At 46.3% G+C, this 20,359-nt stretch overlaps 1 protein-coding gene across 1 annotated transcript in view; it reads left to right on the top strand.

The window, feature by feature from the left end:
• Positions 1-20,359, top strand: part of DMRT1 (doublesex and mab-3 related transcription factor 1) — a 102,245-nt gene that overhangs the window by 37,313 nt on the left and 44,573 nt on the right. Inside the window, exon 4 of the mRNA XM_050944300.1 lies at positions 18,214-18,376. Coding sequence (XP_050800257.1) covers positions 18,214-18,376 — 163 coding nt within the window. The remainder of the gene's footprint in view (positions 1-18,213; positions 18,377-20,359) is intronic.

Here is a 20,359-nt window from a genome sequence, read left to right as displayed (position 1 = left end):
ACACCTGCTGCGGCACCGACGACGTCGGCACCGTCTATCCCGGTCCCACAAGGGCCGTAGAATCCGGTGCCTGACGGCTCCCCGGCACGCGCCGTGGTTGAGCTACTGCTCCTGCTGCTTCCGTGCCAACGGCACCGCAGCCAGAGAGCTCGTCTAAGTCGGATTGCCCGGCACCGACACCTCTGAGGCACCGACAACGTCGGCACCGTCGATTCCAGTCCCACAAGGGCCGTAGAATCCGGTGCCTGACAGCTCCCCGGCGCGCGCCGTGGTTGAGCTTATTGCTCCTGCTGCTTCCGTGCCGACGGCACCGCAGCCAGACAGCTCATCTAACTCGGATCACCCGGCACCGACACCTACCGAAGCTCTGACGACCTCGGTACCGTCGATCCCGGTCCCACGAGGGCCGTCGAATCCGGTGCCTGACAGCTCCCCAGTATGCACTGTGGTTGAGCCTGCTGTTCCCTCCACGCCGGAGACATTACCAACGGCGAGGGATCTCATTGCCATGACAGAGTCGATGCTGCCTGACCCCGGCACCGCCGGTGCGGGTAATACAGTCTCTTCATGTGACCGTCCTCTGTCAGCACAGCAGAGCGGCACCGTTCATGATCACGGTCCCGCAGACACTCCAGATCCTGTCGGCACGCCCGACACCACTTGCAGTCCCGGTGCTGTTTTCCTCATCGGTACTGGTCGCACTCGCTGCACCGGTCGGTATCCCGTTCGCCGACCCGCTATCGGCACCGTTCCGACTCCCGGCACCGCGACAGGTACCTTGACTTCTGTAGCCTCTCCCCGAGCCTCGAGATCTCGGTCGACCTCCAGGCACCATTCTGGTTGCGGGTCTGGATCTCGTTCCAGGTACCGGTACGCCTCCCGGTGCCGGTTCCCGGTGCCGAGTTGGGCAAGGTCCGATAGAGTCAGAGACTCTGCCTGTGCCTTCTTTTAGTACCTCCATGGCCATCCGGACACGCATCCGTGTCATCCCACATGCGCAGATCTTATGCTCAGGACCACGATTCTGATATGATGGCCAGCGGGCGCCAGCCCCAAAACCGAAAGAGGCTTGGCGAATGAACCTGTTTGGCCGCCAGGTGTACTCTGCAGAGGCCCTGCAGCTCTGGGTAGCAAAGCAACAAGCCTTGCTTAGCTGCGATAATTATAGCACCTGGGTGAAGGTAGTTTAGTTTATGGAGTTTCTCCCTCAAAACTCCCGCCAAGAGTTCGCTGCCGTCTTGGAGGACGGGGGAAAAAAGGTACCCAGAGCGTCCCTCCAGGCCTCGTTGGACGCAGCAGACTCTGCAGCCAGGACTCTGGCCTTTGGTGTCGCCATGAGGTGCATCTCATGGCTTCAGGTTTCAAACCTCCGGCCGGAGCTGCAGTATGCCATTCAGGATTTACCCTTTGTTGGTAAAGGCCTTTCGCGGCAAAGACAGCCCCAGGCTGCCAAGCCTGATGGACAATAGGGTCCTAATGCGCTCTCTCAGCATGCATATGCCAGCGACCAAACGCAGGCCTTTCTGTCGCCAGCTGCCATACTCTGTGCCTAGCCAGAGACAGGACTTTGGCAAACGGCGAGGCCAAGGTGGTCGCAGACGAACGTCAGGACCCCTAAAGAGCCAAGGTCAAGGTCCCTCGCAATTACCACTGGGACCAAAGACGAACCTTCCAAGGTGCGCCTGAGGGCAGTGTACCAGTCACAGGCCGGGATCCCAATCCCGCTTTCTCCTGGCGTGGCCCCAGTTAATTTCAGATCGCTGGATCCTGAGCACGGTGGAGCATAGGTACCACCTCTAATTTGTTCCAGCCCTGTCCCCCTTCAGGGACCCCTCTCACGAGCAATTCCTCGTACAAGAGGTGCAGACGCCGATGGACGAAAGGGGCAAGGGGTTTTACTCCCGTTATGCCCTAGTCCCCCACTCGAACGCAGGTCTCAGACCTTCCTAGTCCTGCACAGACTCAACCGGTTTAGGATAAGGTTGAAGTTCCGCACGGTATCCCTGGGTACCATTATTCCATCCTTGCCTCCTGGGGGCTACTATGCCGCCCTGGATATGAAGGACGCGTACTTTGGCAACACCATCTTCCCTCCGCACAGGAGATATCTCCGCTTTCTAGCCAACTGTCAGTACTTCTGGTTTACGGCCATAGTCGCCGCCTACCTTCGCTGATGTCGGATATGCGTTTTTCCGTATCTGGACGATTCGCTTATCCGAGGAGACTCTGAGACACAAACCACTCAGCGCGTGGGCATCGTCACGGTCTTATTCACAGGTCAAGGCCTGATGATTACTGTAGAGCAATCCACTCTGGTTCCCACGCAGAGGTTGGACTTCCTAGGGGCTATCCTGGTCTCCTACCTAGCCGGAGCCTGCTTATCACAACTGCGGTTTTAGGCGATGGCAACAATCATCTGAGGTCTGCAGGCTTTCCCAACGACCTCGGCTCGTACTTGTCTCAGTCTCCTGGGTCCATGGTTGCCCGCAAGTTTGTAACCAAACACGCCAAGCTCCACCTCCATCCTCTCCAAGTCCGGCTCACCTCGGCGTACCACCCGGACAGGGAGCCAATGGTCATGGTAGTCACCGTTCCCTCGAGCACCTTAGGCTCCCTAGAGTGGTGGCTAACTCCCTCCCTGGTGTGGGCAGGGATGCGGTTTCATCCGCCCCAGCCCTCACTGCCCCTGACGACGGACGCGTCATCTCTCTGCTCAAGTGCTCATGGTCACCTCCGAGCTTAAGGCCTTTGGTCTTCTCGGGAGCTGGCATTCCACATCAATGCCCCCACAGTGAGAGTAGTCTGCCTGGCGTGCCAGGGGTTCCAGCGGCAGCTGCGAGGCCGTTGTATCTCAGTGTTTACAGCCAACACAGCAGCCATGTGCTTCATAAATATCCAGGGAGGGACATGGTCCTCCCCCCCTTTTGTCAGGAGGCCATCCATTTCCGGGACTTTTGCATGGCCCACTCGATGGAGCTGGTGATGTCCTTTCTCCCAGGCGTTCGGAATGTCTTGGCGCTTTGACTCAGCAGGTCTTTCCTGTCTTACAGTGATCACTCTGCCCCATGTGAGGCGTTCTGCTTTCCAGAAGCGGAGATGTTTCCTCACATAGACCTGTTCGCTCACCGCGAGAGCAGAAAATGCCAGATGTTCTGCTCCTTCCAAGGTCTCTCCTCGGGATCGATCTTGGACGCATTCCTGATGCCGTGGAAAGGCCAACTCCATTATGCCTTCCCACTGTTCCCACTGGTTCATTAGGTCCTGCTCAAACTCCGCAGGGGCAGAGCGCGCATCATCATGATCACTCCAGAGTGGTCCAGGCAGCACTGATATACCACGTTGCTCGGCCTGTCAATAACAGACCCAATTACCCTGCCACCCCACCCAGACCTCATCACTCAGGGCAACGACAGGCTTCGTCACTCGGACCTGCAGCCTCTTCGTCTCACGGTGTGGCTGCTGCGTAACTGAGCTGGGGTGACAGGAAGCCTTCCACCTGGTCAACGTACCGGGCCAGGTGGAAGCGTTTCTTCTACAGCTGCAATACGCTCGATCTTGCTCCTGCTGAGGTCTTGATCCCCTCTATTTGGCCTGCCTCTGGCCTTCAGCGGCAGGACCTGGCGGTATCATCGCTGAGGATACACTCAGCAGCCATCTCTACCTTCCAGCCAGGCTAAGGTGGACGTTCCGTGTTCTCACGCTCTATGGGTTCGAGATCCCTCAAGGGCTTGGAGAGCTTGCACCCTCGGGTGCGCCGCCCAGCCCCAACCTGGGACCTCAACCTAGTTTTAACCAGACTTATGTCTCCCCCAGTCGAGCCATTCACGACTGGCCCTCTGCTATACCTGTCTTGGATGACAACTTTCCTCGTAGCTGTTACATCGGCCAGACGGGTCTCCGAGCTCAGAGCTCTTACGGTGGTTCCGCCGTACACTAGGTTTCACAAAGACAAGGTGCAGTTATGACCGCACCCGGCTTTCCTCCCTAAGGTGGTTTCGGCCTTTCATGTTACCCACAGCTCAACGCAATGGGCACAACCATTGCACTCCTTGGACATCTGTGGAGTGCTCGCATTTATATTGCGCTGCCAGAACCATTTCGTAAGGTGCCCCAGCTCTGTCACGGTAGCAGACCAAAGGGAAGGCTTGCTTGTTTTCCTCTCAGAGGATCTCATCTTGGGTGATGGCGGACTTCCGCACTTGTTATGATTTGGCTCATATTTCCCCAATCCACATCATCGTACAGTCTACCAGGGCTCAGGCTTCATCTGCCGCCTTGCTGGCTCGTGTTCCTACCCACGAGATCTGTCGCGCAGCTCCATTGGTCCTCGGTCCATACCTTTGCTTCGCAGTATGCCCTGGTTCAACAGTCAAGAGATGCTGTAGCCTCTGGCTCAGCAGTTTTCATTCTGCCACATTTCACTCCGACCCCACCGCCTACGTAAGGCTTGGGATTCACCTAACTGGAATGGATATGAGCAATCACTCGAAGAAAAAAAGACGGTTACTCACCTTTGTAACTGTTGTTCTTCGAGATGTGTTGCTCATATCCATTCCACACCTGCCCTCCTTCCCCACTGTCGGAGTAGCCGGCAAGAAGGAACTGAGGAGCGGGTGGGCCGGCAGGGGTATATATCAAGCGCCATGATGGCGCCACTCTAGGGGGCGACCTGCCGGCCCACTGAGTTGCTAGGGTAAAAGTTTTCCAACGAATGTGCACGCGTGGCACACACACCTAACTGGAATGGATATGAGCAACACATCTCGAAGAACAACAGTTACAAAGGTGAGTAACCGTCTTTTACTGCACCCACCTTGTCTCTCTAATATCCTGGGACCAACACACCTGCAACAACACTGCAAACATACTGTTATAAGTAGCCATTGTGAAAATTACCCTAAAAGATTTTGTATGAGAGAGAGGATAGATAACACTTTACAGCACAGGGGGCAGTGACTCTCATACAGGCAAGTAGAGAAAGCAGTGTTTTGCACTGAAGTAGTCTAAAAGTAAGTGGAAATTAGATTCCCACTGCAGTCTGTGGGTGAGTATAGAATATAAGTGGTCAGTATTGCATATATTCAAGGAAAGCTCCCTGCAGACTAGTTCCAGTGTGGGAAGAATAGGAAATTGTGGTGAAGAGGAAGTGAATGAAACTTCAGTGTCAATTGCAAGTAAAAGTTAAAGGAGTGTTTTAAAGGAAGATCTGAAGAGAGGAGATGGCTAAGGTTTTTATCTGCACTTAGAAGAATTAGCTGGTTTTAATACCTTGGTAGTTATACTGGCAACCCCGCAGCGGAGATGCAAATTGTACTAGCTGAAGAGTGCTTTTGTCAGTGTGGCTTAAACCAGTTTCCCAAACAGAATAAGTCACTCCAGCAAAAGGACTTTGTTCAGTATAGCTGCATCTACACTAGGGCTTTGCCAGCACAGCTGTATCAGTTAGGGGGTGATGTTTTCCACACTTCTATAGACATAGCTATGCCAGTGAAGCTTCCCTAGGCCAAGTCTGCACGCAGTTTTTGTTGCAGTATCACAATTTTGGTGAGAGGGGTGATCTTATTTTTTGTTGAAATCAGGGCCGGCTCTAGCCATTTCGCCGCCCCAAGCAAGGTGGCACGCCGCGGGGGGCGCTCTGCTGCTCGCCGGTCCTGTGGCTCCGGTGGACCTTGTCATAACATTTTTTCCCAGATCTGGACCTTAGCGTCCAAAATATGGGTGTTAGCATGAAAACCTCCAAGCTTAGTTACCAGCTTGGACCTGGTAAAGCTGCCACCAGCCAGGAATTACACAGTGCCTAGCTCACTATGGTCTCCCCAAAGCCCTTCCCTGGGGGACCCCCAGACTCAGATGCCTTGAGTCTTACAACAAAGGGAAATAAACCCTTCCCCTTGTTTCCTGGTTACTTCCTCCCAGGCTCCCCTCCCTGGACGACCCTAGGAGATTCCCTGCTTCCAGTCCTGGAAACACAAGTACCGAAAGAACTAATCTCTCTCTCCCCCCCTCACCCAGAGGGTATGCAAAGTTAGGCTTAGTAAATCTAACACAAAGAGATTTTCCCCCTGACTTCTTCCTCCCACCAATTCCCTGGTGAGCTGCAGACTCAAATCCCTGGAGTCCCCATTAAAGAAAAACTCCAACAGGTCTTAAAAAGAAAGCTTTATATAAAAAAAAAGAAAGAAAAAGACATTAAAAATAGTCTCTGTAATAAGATGACACTATACAGGGTCAATTGCTTAAAGGAAAAAAAATGAATAAACAGCCTTATCCAAAAAGAATACAATTTAACACATTCCAGCAACTACACACATGTAAATACAAAAAAACAATATAAACTTATTGTCTTACTATCCTTGTACTTACAACTTGGAAACAGAAGATTAGAAAGCCAGGAGACAGAAAGATCACTCTCAGAGCCAAGAGGGCACAGACACAAGACAAAGAACAAAGAACTCACACCCAAAACTTCCCTCCACCCAGATTTGAAAAAGTCTTGTTTCCTGATTGGTCCTCTGGTCAGGTGTTTTTTGTTACCCCTTTCCAGATGAAAGAGACATTAACCCTTAGCTATCTGTTTATGACACGTCCCCCAAATTGCAGACAGTGGGGAACCTCACTGGTGGCGATTTCTTCCTAGAACTTTAAAATAAACAGCTTAATACAACACATGCACCTTTACATATACCACTATGTATATAACTAACAGACTTGTACATTTTAAGAACACTTTTTAACTACTGGATTCTGGGAAACTCTCACGGGAGAGAGCATCAGCTACTTTGTTAGAAGCTCCTGAGATATGCTGAATTTCAAAATCAAAATCTTGGAGAGCTAAACTCCATCGAAGCAGTTTTTTGTTGTTTCCCTTGGCAGTATGAAGCCACTTTAGCGTAGGATGGTCAGTTTGTAGCTGGAACCACCATCCCCAAACGTATGGGCGTAGCTTTTCCAGGGCGTACACAATGGCATAGCATTCCTTTTCACTGACTGACCAGTGACTTTCCCTCTCAGACAATTTCTTGCTGAGAAAAACGACAGGATGGAAATTGTGATCCGTTGCTTCCTGCATGAGAACTGCTCCTATACCATGCTCAGATGCATCTGTGGTTACTAGGAATGGCTTGTCTAAGTCCGGGGCCCTTAGCACAGGGTCAGACATGAGCGTTGCCTTAAGTTGGGTAAAGGCCTTTTGACACTCATCAGTCCACTTAACTGCATTTGGCTGGGTCTTTTTGGTCAGGTCGGTCAGTGGGGCAGCGATTTGGCTGTAGTGTGGTACAAATCGCCTGTAGTACCTGGCCAAACCTAAGAAGGATTGAACCTGTTTCTTTGACTTTGGGACAGGCCACTTTTGGATAGCATCCATCTTGGCCTGTAGGGGGTTTATGGTTCCTCGACCCATCTGGTGTCCCAGGTAAGTTACTCTGTTTTGGCCTATTTAACACTTTTTGGCCTTATCAGTTAGTCTGGCCTGCCTGATGCGCTCAAAGACCTTTTCCAGGTGTAGTAGGTGTTCGGGCCAGGAGTCTGAAAAAATGGCCACATCATCGAGGTAGGCAACTGCATATTCTCCCAGTCCTGCTAGTAGACCATCTACCAGCCTCTGGAAGGTGGCGGGTGCATTTCGAAGGCCGAAAGGAAGGACATTAAATTCATACACCCCCGCATGGGTGACGAATGCTGACCTTTCCTTGGCAGGTTCATCTAGCGGTACTTGCCAGTACCCCTTGGTTAAGTCTATTGTAGAGATGAACTGGGCACGTCCCAACTTCTCCAATAGCTCATCGGTGCGTGGCATTGGATAGTTGTCCGGACGAGTTACCGCATTTAGCTTACGGTAGTCCACGCAAAAGCGTATTTCCCCATCTGGTTTGGGTACCAGAACCACTGGAGATGCCCATGCACTGGTAGATGAGCGGATTATACCCATCTGTAGCATGTTCTGGATCTCCTGTTCTATAGCAGCTTGGGCATGAGGAGACACCCGCTAGGGTGGGGTTCTAATTGGGTGAGCATTACCTGTATCAATGGAGTGGTATGCCCGTTCAGTCCGTCCTGGGGTGGCTGAGAACAATGGGGCGAAGCTAGTGCACAGCTCCTTGATTTGTCGCCGCTGCAGACGTTCCAGGGTTGTGGAGAGGTTCACCTCTTCCACGCCACCGTCTTTTTTCCCGTCGTAGTAGACACCTTCAGGCCACTCAGCATCATCTCCCTGGACTGTAAACTGACAAACCTGTAAGTCTCTGGAATAGAAAGGCTTGAGAGAATTAACATGTTACACTCTGGGCTTTAGTGAGGAATTGGGAAATGCTATGAGGTAGTTCACAGTTTCCAGGCGCTCTTGGACCGTGAATGGCCCTTCCCATGATGCTTCCATCTTATGGGCCTGTTGCGCCTTCAAGACCATAACCTGGTCTCCTACCTTGAAGGAACGTTCTCTGGTATGTTTGTCATACCAGGCCTTTTGCTCTTCCTGAGCATCCTTTAGGTTTTCTTTAGCAAGGGCTAAAGAGTGTCGGAGGGTGTTTTGTAGGTTGCTTACAAAGTCCAGAATGTTAGTCCCTAGAGAAGGTGTAAACCCCTCCCATTGCTGCTTCACCAACTGTAATGGCCCCTTAACCTCGTGGCCATACACAAGTTCAAATGGTGAAAACCCTAAACTGGGATGTGGTACAGCCCTGTAGGCAAACAGCAACTGCTGCAACGCTAAGTCCCAATAATTGGAGTGTTCGTTGACAAATTTACGTATCATGGCCCCCAAAGTTCCATTAAACCTTTCCACCAGGCTGTGGCCTCAATTCTACCATGAACTGGAGTTAGCGCAGGCTGGGCAGCATGCTCCAGCCAATCCTAACAACCCTTCGCCAATTATGGTTCCACATCCCAAGAAATTTCCCACCTACAAGGCAGGAGATGACACTGAGGCCTTCTTAGAAAATTTTGAAAGAGCCTGTCTTGGGTACAGCATCTCTGAAGACCAGTACATGGTAGAATTGAGGCCACAGCTCAGTGGACCTTTAGCAGAGGTGGCAGCTGAAATGCCTAAGGAGAAAATGAACGACTATAAACTTTTTCAAACCAATGCCAGATACAGGATGGGGATAACCCTGGATCATGCCCGTCGGCGTTTCAGAACCCAAAAGTGGAAACCAGATGTGTCATTTCTCAAACACGCCTACTACGTTGGGAAAAATTATGAGGCCTGGATATCAGGAAACAATGTTATATCAATAGACAAACTGCACCTCCTCATACAAATGGAGCAGTTCTTGGATGGTGTTCCTGAGGACATAACGCGGTACATACAAGATGGAAAAACAACAAAAAGAAAGTGAAGAGAGGGAAAAACAGAGAAGAAAAGAACCATGACTTCCAAGGCAAAAATGGAGGCAGAAGAACAAATCAAAGAAGCAGACCACAGGCGACAACTGGAAAGAAGAGAAAAAGAGGTGGAGCTGAAAGAAAGAGAAGAACAGATCAAACAGGCAGCCCATAAAAGAGAACAAGATGCCAAAAATGCAGCCCACCACAGAAAACTACAAGAAGAAGAGATGGCCCACAAAATAAAACAAGCAGAAGAAGAGGCAGCCTACCGCCAAAAAATGAATAAACAGCCTTATCCAAAAAGAATACAATTTAACACATTCCAGCAACTACACACATGTAAATACAAAAAAACAATATAAACTTATTGTCTTACTATCCTTGTACTTACAACTTGGAAACAGAAGATTAGAAAGCCAGGAGACAGAAAGATCACTCTCAGAGCCAAGAGGGCACAGACACAAGACAAAGAACAAAGAACTCACACCCAAAACTTCCCTCCACCCAGATTTGAAAAAGTCTTGTTTCCTGATTGGTCCTCTAGTCAGGTGTTTTTTGTTACCCCTTTCCAGGTGAAAGAGACATTAACCCTTTGCTATCTGTTTATGACAGACCTCCTCAGGCTTCCCTGCAGAGGGTCCGCTGGTCCTGCGGCTCTGGTTGACCTGCCGCAGGCTTGCCTGCGGATGCTCCACCGGAGCCGTGGACCAGCGGACCCTCCGCAGGGACGCCTGCGGGAGATCCACCGGAGCCGCCTGCTGCCCCTCCTGGCAACCGGCAGAGTACCCCCTGCAGCGTGCCGCCCCAAGCACGTGCTTGGCGCGCCAGGGCCTGGAGCCGGCCCTGGTTGAAATAGTACCAGTGCAACTCCTAATGTGGACGCAGTTACGTAGGTGTAAAGGTGTATTAGTCATGGTCTATATTTAAAAGGTTTGTGGGCATAGCTATGTTAGGAATATGATTTATTTACTTATTTATTTATTTATGCTGCCAGAGCTATGTTGGCAAAAGCCTTAGTGTGGTTGTGGCTAAGCTAGCAGTCCAACATCAGCTATACTAGCAGAAGAGCTTTTTTTGCTGACACAAGTTTTGTCTCCACTCCGGGGATTTATCAGTATAGCTCTATTGGCACATCTTTTAAGTGTACAGAAGGCCCCATACCAGTATTACTTAATCCTCTTCTCATATGGGAATAAGCTATACTGATATAAGCACATTTATATACCGAAATAACTATTTCCATGCTGGGAGTGGAGGAAAGGGTTGAGCTGCTTTAACTGTACTAAGATTGTTAAAGCAGTACAACTTTTGTGTGTAGACAAGGCTTTAGTAGCTCAGCTGTTTGCTGTTTGGGCTAGAAAAATGAATTTAGGGAGCAGGGCAAAGCGATTGGGGAGGGAACATGAGTGTGTGCGTGGGATGGGAAGAAGATTAATGCATCATTGAGCTTTGGCAAATAAACTGAATCACTGAATCTTTAATGTAGATTAATGTCAGATTTCATTAGTCTTTGTTCTTTGCAGGAGCTCATGTACTTGCATAGATTCCTGTGGGGGAAAGTTTGGTCTTGTGGTATTTCTCTGGAGGTTTCATTTGTTTGTATATAATTATTCAGGAAGCTGTATCCATCACAATACGATGAACATAACGAAGATGGTACTGTTTAAGAGAGCAGCACTGGCAGCGTTATCTGATATGTTTTTAGTTACTTAAAGCCAGGTTTTCTTGCCAGTTTAAGGCAGATGTTCAAATAAGACCTGATGTGGAGTATTAGATATTATTTCATAAACAAAAATGTACTTGCACGTGCACAAGAGAGGAAAGGCAGAAGAAATGTAACAGGCTTAACAGTTACTATCCATCTCTTTTTGTTCTATTTCTGCCCGCCCTCTGGTCATTGTAACAGAAATTCATACCTTATATCCAATTAACAGTGAAATGAGTTGAACGGCGTTGGCATTGCAGGTCCGCACACGTTAATGTTTTAATGGAAGTTGGTGAATTGCTGTCTCTGGGACCAATGTCACTGACACCTGTTTAGCTGGAGGTAAATGATAAATGTTGAGATGGATTCTGTCTCCTTGACTTCAAGAACAAAAATTGGCACAATCTGTATCTAGTCAGGCTTAAATTCTCTCCTATAAGAAGGCAGTGGATCATGATAACTGCTGGGCCAACAGTCACAGCAGAAGGATAATGCTGGCTTCTGAATGAGATGCCTCTCCGGCAGGTGTTTACATCCTTCCACTCCCTGCTGCCAGACTGGTAACAAGTCTGACTAAGTTGATCAGCTTTCCTTCAGAAGACTCCTCCTTGTGGGCTGGAGGGCTGCTGGGTCTTGGAGATATACCTATCTCATAGAACTAGAAGGGACCCTGAAAGGTCATGAAGTCCAGCTCCTGCCTTCACTAGCAGGACCAAGTACTAATTTTTGCCCCAGATCCCTAAGTGGCCCCCTCAAGAATTGAACTCACAACCCTGGGTTTAGCAGGCCAGTGGGGCTTCTGTTGTGCCGGGAGGGTGACACAGTGTGCCTTTAGCAAGGGTTAGAGAGGGGGAAAAACTCTCAAAAGTTTTTTACAAAGCCTCTGGATTTCAGATACTTTCTGGATCCAAAGCTGAAAAGTTGAAGCTTTATTTTTAAAATGCAGCTTGTACAATCACCATGTTCACTTCCCAAAACTTCCATTTTCATTCCTTCCTGTGGCAGTGTAGGCAGAAAATCTGAAATAATCACTGTGCAAGGTCAAACAAAGAAATGAATTTACTGTACTTAGAAAAATTATACTGTTAATTCTAAAATGCGTGATTAAGGCTGTTTACCTAAACACCTCAGTTATTAAGGATTTATAAAACATGGCATCCAGAAAATTTTTTTTGTGGGTTTCAAAGGCAGAGCTGTGATCAAGCAGCTAAGAGTATGGATTCTAAGAATAGCCACCTTCTCTAAAATATGTTGTTCCCATCACCTTTTGCAGTATCTCTCTCTTGTTGTTTTGACATAAATTTTTCTTTCATAAATCTGACCCATTTACAAAAATATGCAGTTAGAATCTTACGTATAGAGTGAAAAATACCTAAATGTATACATGCATTTCACAAGTAACCCAAAAACAACTCAGCGTGCCCTGTAAGCAATATATTATGTACTATATTCATAAGATACCCTTCACATTACAGATTTATGCTAAAAGTATCCTAATGTTTCTGACAGCTCATGTGTGACATGGATATAATCCATAATTCTTAGAGGAGCTAATCTAAGCGGTTTATTTTCCGATACTGCTGATAGGGCTATATCTCTTGATGTCGCAGCAGTTGAGATTCTGATGGTAACATATTGTTTATGGGTCACTGGTTTTGTCTAAAACAGTAGGTTGGAACAGAATAGCAAAGGTTAATTAAGTTTGTCTATCAAGGAAAGACAGATATAGATGTCTCCTGCATTTTCCATGCTAGAAGCAAAGTAATTCAAGGCATGGTATCATTGTCTTTTCTTATTTTTTTCCCTTCATTCTGCAGAATGTGCTTAGTAGGTTTTAGAAGTGAACAAAAATACTCTGAACAGTACTAATGCAATAAGACTGAGCATGTCTATAGCAACTTTTGTCTAAGGATCTCAAAGCACTTCATAAATGTGAGGTTTAGTTCATTAACACCGCCCCATAAGGTAGGGAAGGTGTATTATCAGACTTGTTAAGTGACTTGCGCAAGGGTCACACAGCTGTCTGGTGGCACAGCAGAGCAGGGAACCCAGTTGTCTTGATTCTTAGTCCTGTGTCATAAGCAGAAGACCATCTTCTCATCTCACACCAGAACTCTGAGATCCGAATTCTGCTGTTATTAAAAGAGAGCTACAAATAAGTGCTAGGTGCCATTTTATCTCCCCTAAAAATGGCTTAGCTTTTAGGAAAGGGAAAGGAGCTAATGTTAAAACAGTTAGCAGCTAGTACTATGTATACATGCATGGAAGCCAAAAAAGCTCTGCCAGAATTTTAAGGCAGCTTTGGGGAGGGATAGCTTATGTATGAGTCATTGAGGAAGCAGAGTTGTGGAGTTTGTATGTTAAGTGACCTGCCTGGACCTGTGCTCTTTGCAGCATCTGTCTACCCCATAGATGGGCACTTTAGGAGGGAGATGTGACTTCCTCCTTGTAGCCTTTCGCCTGGGGAATGGGCTGGGCCAGCTACACAAAGGAAGATGTGATCAGCTCATTTTTATTTATTTTGCAAGGGGTTTAACATAGAGGCAGTCGGCTTCTTCACAACTAGCTGTTGCCCTTCCCATGGAAAAATCACCTGGAGAGGGCAAAGGAGGAAAATTCTGCAAGGATCTTTTGAGTGCCCCCAAAATCATTCTATGGGGTGTATGAGGTTTCTCCTGCCCCTACCCTGGGGGCCCATGCATTCCCTAGGATCTGCAAGGACACTTGGCCCGGAGGGGCTCAACACAACTCCCTCCTTCCCTGACACACTGCTCCATCATGGGCAGCGTCGCTCTGAGGGAATTACTTTACCAAGCTTTTCCCCTTGCTCTGATTGCCCCAGGAACCTCACTGAGGACCTGGTCGCAGCCTCCTTTGAACTCTGTGGGGTCTTTGTCATCGACTTCGATGGCAGCAGATTCAGGCCTACGCTCTCCGGGTGTGTATTTTTTCTGACTCAGTGTTTCCCACACTTACAGTTTTACCATAGGTCATATGATATTTGGTCTTTCTTAAATCTCAGTTTCATTTTTTTAAAATGCATTTCTCATTTGTTGAAACTCCCATGATTTTGGGGACCTGACTCGTAACTTTTGAACACTTAGGGCTGGCAATGCTTGAATTTTTACAGGGCTGGTAGGAGAAGACTAAGCAGCCGGGTGCAGTGGCCTGATCTTCTCCAGATCCTTGGTCTTCTAGTTCCTAATATGTGGCTCTTGATTCTGTAGAGAGCCGTCCGTAAGGTACCTGCAGAGTAGAAGAGGTGCTGCAAGGGGCCTGGAAAGATGGGGCTGCACGCACCTCTTCTGCAGTGTTGGGGAGATTGCTCCAGTGGGATTCCCAGCGATGATCTGAGTTTGTGGAACGTCGTATTGTATGAGCCCCTTTAATGTTCATAGAGGTAATGGTTCAGTTGCTTTGTCAGCCATTGTTGGAGAGCTGAAGGCTTTGGGTTTTCTGGTCATTAAATGATGAAAGGCTTTCGTTTAGCAGTTTTTAGCACACAAACGCATGTGAACAACCTGCAACTGCCTGTTGATGCAGAGCCCTCTACCGTCTTTTCAAACAACAGAAACAAAAGAATTCCAAAGTTACAGTTTACATGGTTTCTTTGTTTGCTCGTATTTATTTGGTTCGCTCCTATCATTTTTCAAGTCTCTCTCACTAGTTATCTGGCTGCTGTACACAATACATCCTTTGACTCTATACTGCATTTGCACAGTATACCAGCAACTGTGAATACTAAATGGGCCAAATCTCTCTTCAGTAAGAACTGTGGCCTGGTTGTGCATCTGAGGGCAAAGATGGGCCCCAAAGGATTACCAGATGCAAAGAGAAGTGATAATGAAATGCAACTGGTAGGAGATGCCTAGAGATGAGAAACCCAAGAATGCTAAGCAAGGGCAATACCATATTTACAGGTGATAGGGGCAGCTAGGTTAATAGCTGTCACCCTTCCTGCATTGTAAAAAAGACTGATTGGTTGTAATCCTATAACTCTGAGGAAAAAAGGCGTGCTAATCATGCCCCAGCAAAAAGTATGCAAGTTAAACATTCTTATCACTAGCATTTAGAAACCCCCATTGGTTTGGGGCCTGGTTGTGCTGGGTGCTCTCCCTGTCCTAAAGAGCTCGCAAACTTTGTGTGAGGTAAGTTGCAATAGGTGGGTGTAACAAGCAAACAAACAGAGGAAAGGGTGGGTGAGAAGAGAGGCTTATATGTTGTGGGTTTATTTTAAATGCTACTTTCAAAGTGAAAGGGGTCCGTGTTCAAACCAGAACACGGGAGATGACTATTACCCCTGTTTTGCTGGCTGCCCGTCAGTTTGACAATCTACCTCACAGCATCCTGCTGATAGAAAATGTGTCCCAATATTTATGGCAAGTATCCCATAATGAGGGTACCACTTTATCCCCCTGGGAACCCTTTTGAACTCCCATTCGTGCCATGAGCACCCTCGTTCTGACTTATCACCAATGGTGCAAGAACTCCCAACCTAGCCAAAGCTGAAGGGGTTAATGCAGAGTGAACCTCCCCATCCCCGGTAATGATCTCATTGGTCCCCATTTTTAATACACTGCTAAGATCAAGAATGTTTTATGTTTGGTTGGTTTTTTTACTCTTACTTAGAGTGGCGTATATTCTAAACAGTTTAATAAAACAAAACCTAAAGCTTTTTGATTTTCTTGGGTGGTTAATTCAATTCATATTCTTTGCAGAGCCAAGCCTGTCTGTTGGTTGGACAGTGGTTCATAGACTTGGTGTGGGTAATAAGATTATAAAACATGTCTCTTGCCGACAACTACTATGTACTAATACTAATAGGCGTAATAACTCATTGAATCCTGGGATTTTTAGGTGAGTTATTTTTTAAGGAATTGGGGGGAAAGCTTTAAAAGGCTTGAAAGGAAACAGTTCATCGCCCACATCCTGCAGGGGAAGGAAACAAGATACTAATTCAGTGCCATTGAGCAGTTCTTCCATTTTATTGCTGCTCAAATAATATTATCTCTAGCAGGTGATATTTTTAGTGCCCACACACAGACTCCACAGACACACACAAACAGTTACTTTCAAGGATAGCAGGTCTAAAAACTGAGCTGACGGGACAGTTGTCTCATAACACAGAACATGACAACATGATTGCTGAGGGCAAGGAGAGGTGGTTCTTCTACCATCTGGTCCACCATGCTCAGCGCTCACTGCCTTCGGAGATGTATGGATTGAGAAGGAGCCTTTGATGTTGACATTCAAAGCCTTAGGAATAGACTGGGTCCTACGTACCTTATACTGAGTTTCTGGCTTTCTATATTGTGTTCTTGCCTTCTTAGGTCACAGAGGGCATTGTGAATTTGGAGACGGGAAGTGTTTTAAGCTTTTTGTCTTAGCCCTGGCCTCCCAATGTTTTGGGGAGTGCCTTACTATCTGACCTCAGGGCCATTGATTTGACCTCTTTTATGCAAAGCCTAAGCCCCTTCTGTCTTTAAAAAGTTTTCAGAATGCTACTGGACAAGGAGTTGGTTATGAAGTTTGTTTAACATTGTCTTACTACTTACCAGAGAGTAAACTTTAAATGGTTTATTTTATGCTTGCAGAGAGCAGAAAATCATCTTATATATCAGTATTGTTATTATTTGTTATATTAAAGACCATACCTGCAGGACTGTAGGTATATCCTGTCTATCTCTAGGTATGTCTATAACTGTTTAAGACCATGTTGCGGCCATAAAACAAATAAATATGCACCTTAGTCACATCACTTGGAATTTCATCCCAAAACAGAGGGTAGGATATTGCGCTACGTCTTATTCATGTGAAATCTGTGTGTTACTATTTCTAATACGGCAGTTTGAATACTGAAAGTGTAAACAACAGGGGAAACACTCGAAAATGTAGATTTGGAGAGCACCCCTGACGCACTCATTTTCTGTGCCAGGTAGAACTTTTCCTGTTTTTTTTCCGAGTGTGATTGCAGTGGCATATTTCGTTAGATAAACATATAGGGCCAAATTCTGGTGACGTCCACAGAATATGGTGGGTATAACTGCTGGCAGAATTTGACCCACTGGCTGTATGTAACATGAGTACACTGTACCTTAGATAAGGAACTTCAGATAGCATAGTTATACAGGTGTGGCTATGGATAGCTTTACAGGTTTAAAACATACTGTGATCATTTTTCTCTTGTTAAAAGCTTTTTATCTACTAGTAATTTAATGACAAACCAATTTGCGGAAGCTAGTAATACAGTATTACCTTCACACGTAGGATTCTAATGTTTTTAGTAATAATAGCTTTCCAGGTTTCTCACTTACCTTTAACTGTTATATCAGCCTTACAGTATAGAAGTTTAAAACAAATAATAATGCCAGTTTCTGTAAAATAAAAATTTAAAGATATAGTTAATTCTGTTTGGGTACTTCATAAATCTCAAGGCTGGAGGGCAGATTAGATTGGCCCAAGGGATTGGAAATGGGATAAGCCTTCATTTCTGAGTTTTGGTTTCCATTCATCCTTGATCCAGGTTCAAAGTTTTTTATTACCTGGAAGCAATTTGGGCTGTTTGAAATGAGAAAGGATGGTTTGGACTGAGACTCATGAGAGCCTAAATTCCATTCCTGGCTCTGATAGATTTCCTGTGTGACTGAGGCAGTCAGTTAATTTCTGTCTGACTCAGTTTCCCATTGTAAAAGAGGGATAATATTTTTCTACCTCATTGGGTTTTAAGAATAAATTCATTAATGTGTGTGAGGGGCTCAGATACTCAGTTGATGGGGTCTATATAAGTCTCTAGATTGGTATGCTCTGTTCAGTTTCTAGGGACCATGTGTGCGTCCTCATTGTATTAACTACCATCACCAATTGGTCCCACGGTTGTTAGTCTCTTTGGAGACTCCAAGGACTGAATGGCTGCTGAGGCTGAACTATCTGCTGTTCATCTCTGCTGCTGTTCGTCAGGGTTGAACACATAGACAGAATGGGATTAGAAAGCTCACAGTGATACAATCTGTGCTGGAAATAAGTATTTTCTAAACAAAAATCTGAGGAATGTGTTTTTTCTTGAAATCTAAGTCAATAATATGTAAATGAAGGACAGTGAGAAATTTCCAAGATGCAAATAAATCTCACTCCCCTCCTCTGATTCAGTTTTTATACACTGCTGTTCTAATTCTTTCTTTGAACAGATGAAAAGCACAGAGAGCAGACATTCCATGAGCTCCCAGTACAGGATGCACTCGTACTACCCTCCTGCCTCCTACCTGGGCCAGAGTGTTAGCACACCTGCTTGTGTTCCGCAGATCTTCACTTTTGAGGACAGCCCCTCGTACTCAGAGTCTAAAGCAAGCGGTAGGTGCACAGTCACCCCAGACCTAATGGGGGTCTCAGACATTTTTTTTAATTCACCTTGAGAGGACATAAAAAACTAGGATTATGGACAAGGTTGAATTTAGCAGTGCTGAAGGTACATATAACCAATCTTACAAAGAGCAGTCCGTTTTTGGATGATGTGTGATGCTGGGATGCATATGACATTGTGAAGTTCACTTTTTGGAAGTCTGATAAATTTAGTGTGGGAGGGAAGGTGCTAATTTTAGGGTCTTGTCTGCTTCTGCATTCGTTTTGGTAGACTGCAGGAAGAGCAGCTAAAGGTTAAAATAATGCAAATTCCTATTGAATTCCTATTCCTATTTAAACTCTGTTCATATTCAATCCCTATTCATATTCAATCAAATAAGTTTCTCCAAGGATACCCCAGACAGTTCTGAGCTACGTTTACCTCAGACAGTTCTGAGCTGTCTTTTGAACAAGGGACCACCCCTTTATTTTTTTAAAGATTCTGTTCACTAAATATTCCTTTCAGGCCAGACTTTCATAGGTCCCCCGTGGCTTTGAAATCCTGTTGTTGTCTTCACATGTGTTTTCAGAAGGCACTTCAGGCCCATCCATCCAAAACCTGGAATAAAGAAGGACTGGGTTCTCTGTGGGAAATAATTCACCGACCTCCATTCTTAGCTTTCAAACACATCAGACTACATTGCCTGGTTGAAAAGAATTCCAGAGAAACACATATTTTTCCCATCTGGTGTTTTTCCCATAACACTAAAAAGTTTATTTTTAAAATATCTGTACACTAGTTTGTTTGTAAGGGTTTATGTGTAGTGGGTTAGCAGTTCTGACATGGAGCAATAGGACTATGAAGCATGAACAGAGCCTTAAAGCAATCAAAGTGCTGATCACGGAATCATGTCCCACTGTGCCTAATCCGGGTCAGTTGGACAGAGGGGAAGATGCAGATCAGATGATTCAGTGATATGGAAGCCTCTAGGAGAGGAGAAGTCACATGGACACACCATGTCTTCTATAAGTGGAACCACCTCCCTTTTGTGGACAGAAGGAACCAATGGTACTTCCCTCCTCCAGGAGAGAAGGAGAGAGAACAGAGGGTCCATGCTCCCTAGCATCCAGGAAGGGAGGAAAAGGTAGGAGAGAGGAAAGTTTCTTTTTTTACCAATATCTTGTAGTAGGAGAGTCCCTTCATGGTTCTGGTTAAGGGAGTGACATGGCTTGGCAAAAGGGATGTGGTTTAGTGGCAGGGGTTAGAGAACAGGCTTAGTTCAGTTTTTGACCATCGTAAAGGTAGGTGGCAACCAGACGAAAAGGCAGTGTAGATAGTATAATCAGTAAAATCTGCAGTCAGCAAGGATTTGACACAATCCCTTCAGGCCTGTGCATAATAGGACGTGGGTGGGTGAAGGATTTAAGAGAAGATGCAGTGGTTTCATGCATAACGATCTCAGAGGGGCAATGGCCATCTTTCTGATCCATTGTTCTATCCCACAAGATAGATAAACACAGAATTTCCTGCCCAAAAGCCTGATTACTCAGACTGAAATTCACTCCTCTCTGAGCACAACCTATTTGAATATGTTACATGCATCATCTGCTTAGGCCACTGCAAGCCACAGTAGTACGCAGTACGTTATCATTTTACAAACGACACTGACATGCAGTCATCTCTGCTGATATACATATGCTAAGCACATTTTTATGAATGGATAAAAGGATTTTATTTATACTTATTTTTTATTTGGCCATGTCCATTTCATGTGCCATCCTCAAGAGTGTGTTCTCGATTTTTGTGTTGATTAAATTTTGATTGCGTACATTTGGATTTGGGTGCATCATGATGGAAACTTAGATTTCTAAGGCCAGAATGAAGTTTTTGAAAATGAGGGCATACTTGGGGACAGATTCACAGCGGGTGTAAATCAGCAAAGAGTTATTAAAGTCAATGAAGCTAGATCGATTTATACCAGCTGAAGATCTGGC

Source organism: Gopherus flavomarginatus, chromosome 3 (genome assembly GCF_025201925.1).
Source record: "Gopherus flavomarginatus isolate rGopFla2 chromosome 3, rGopFla2.mat.asm, whole genome shotgun sequence".
Classification (NCBI taxonomy): Eukaryota; Metazoa; Chordata; order Testudines; family Testudinidae; genus Gopherus; species Gopherus flavomarginatus.
This window is presented reverse-complemented; position numbering and strand designations above follow the sequence as displayed.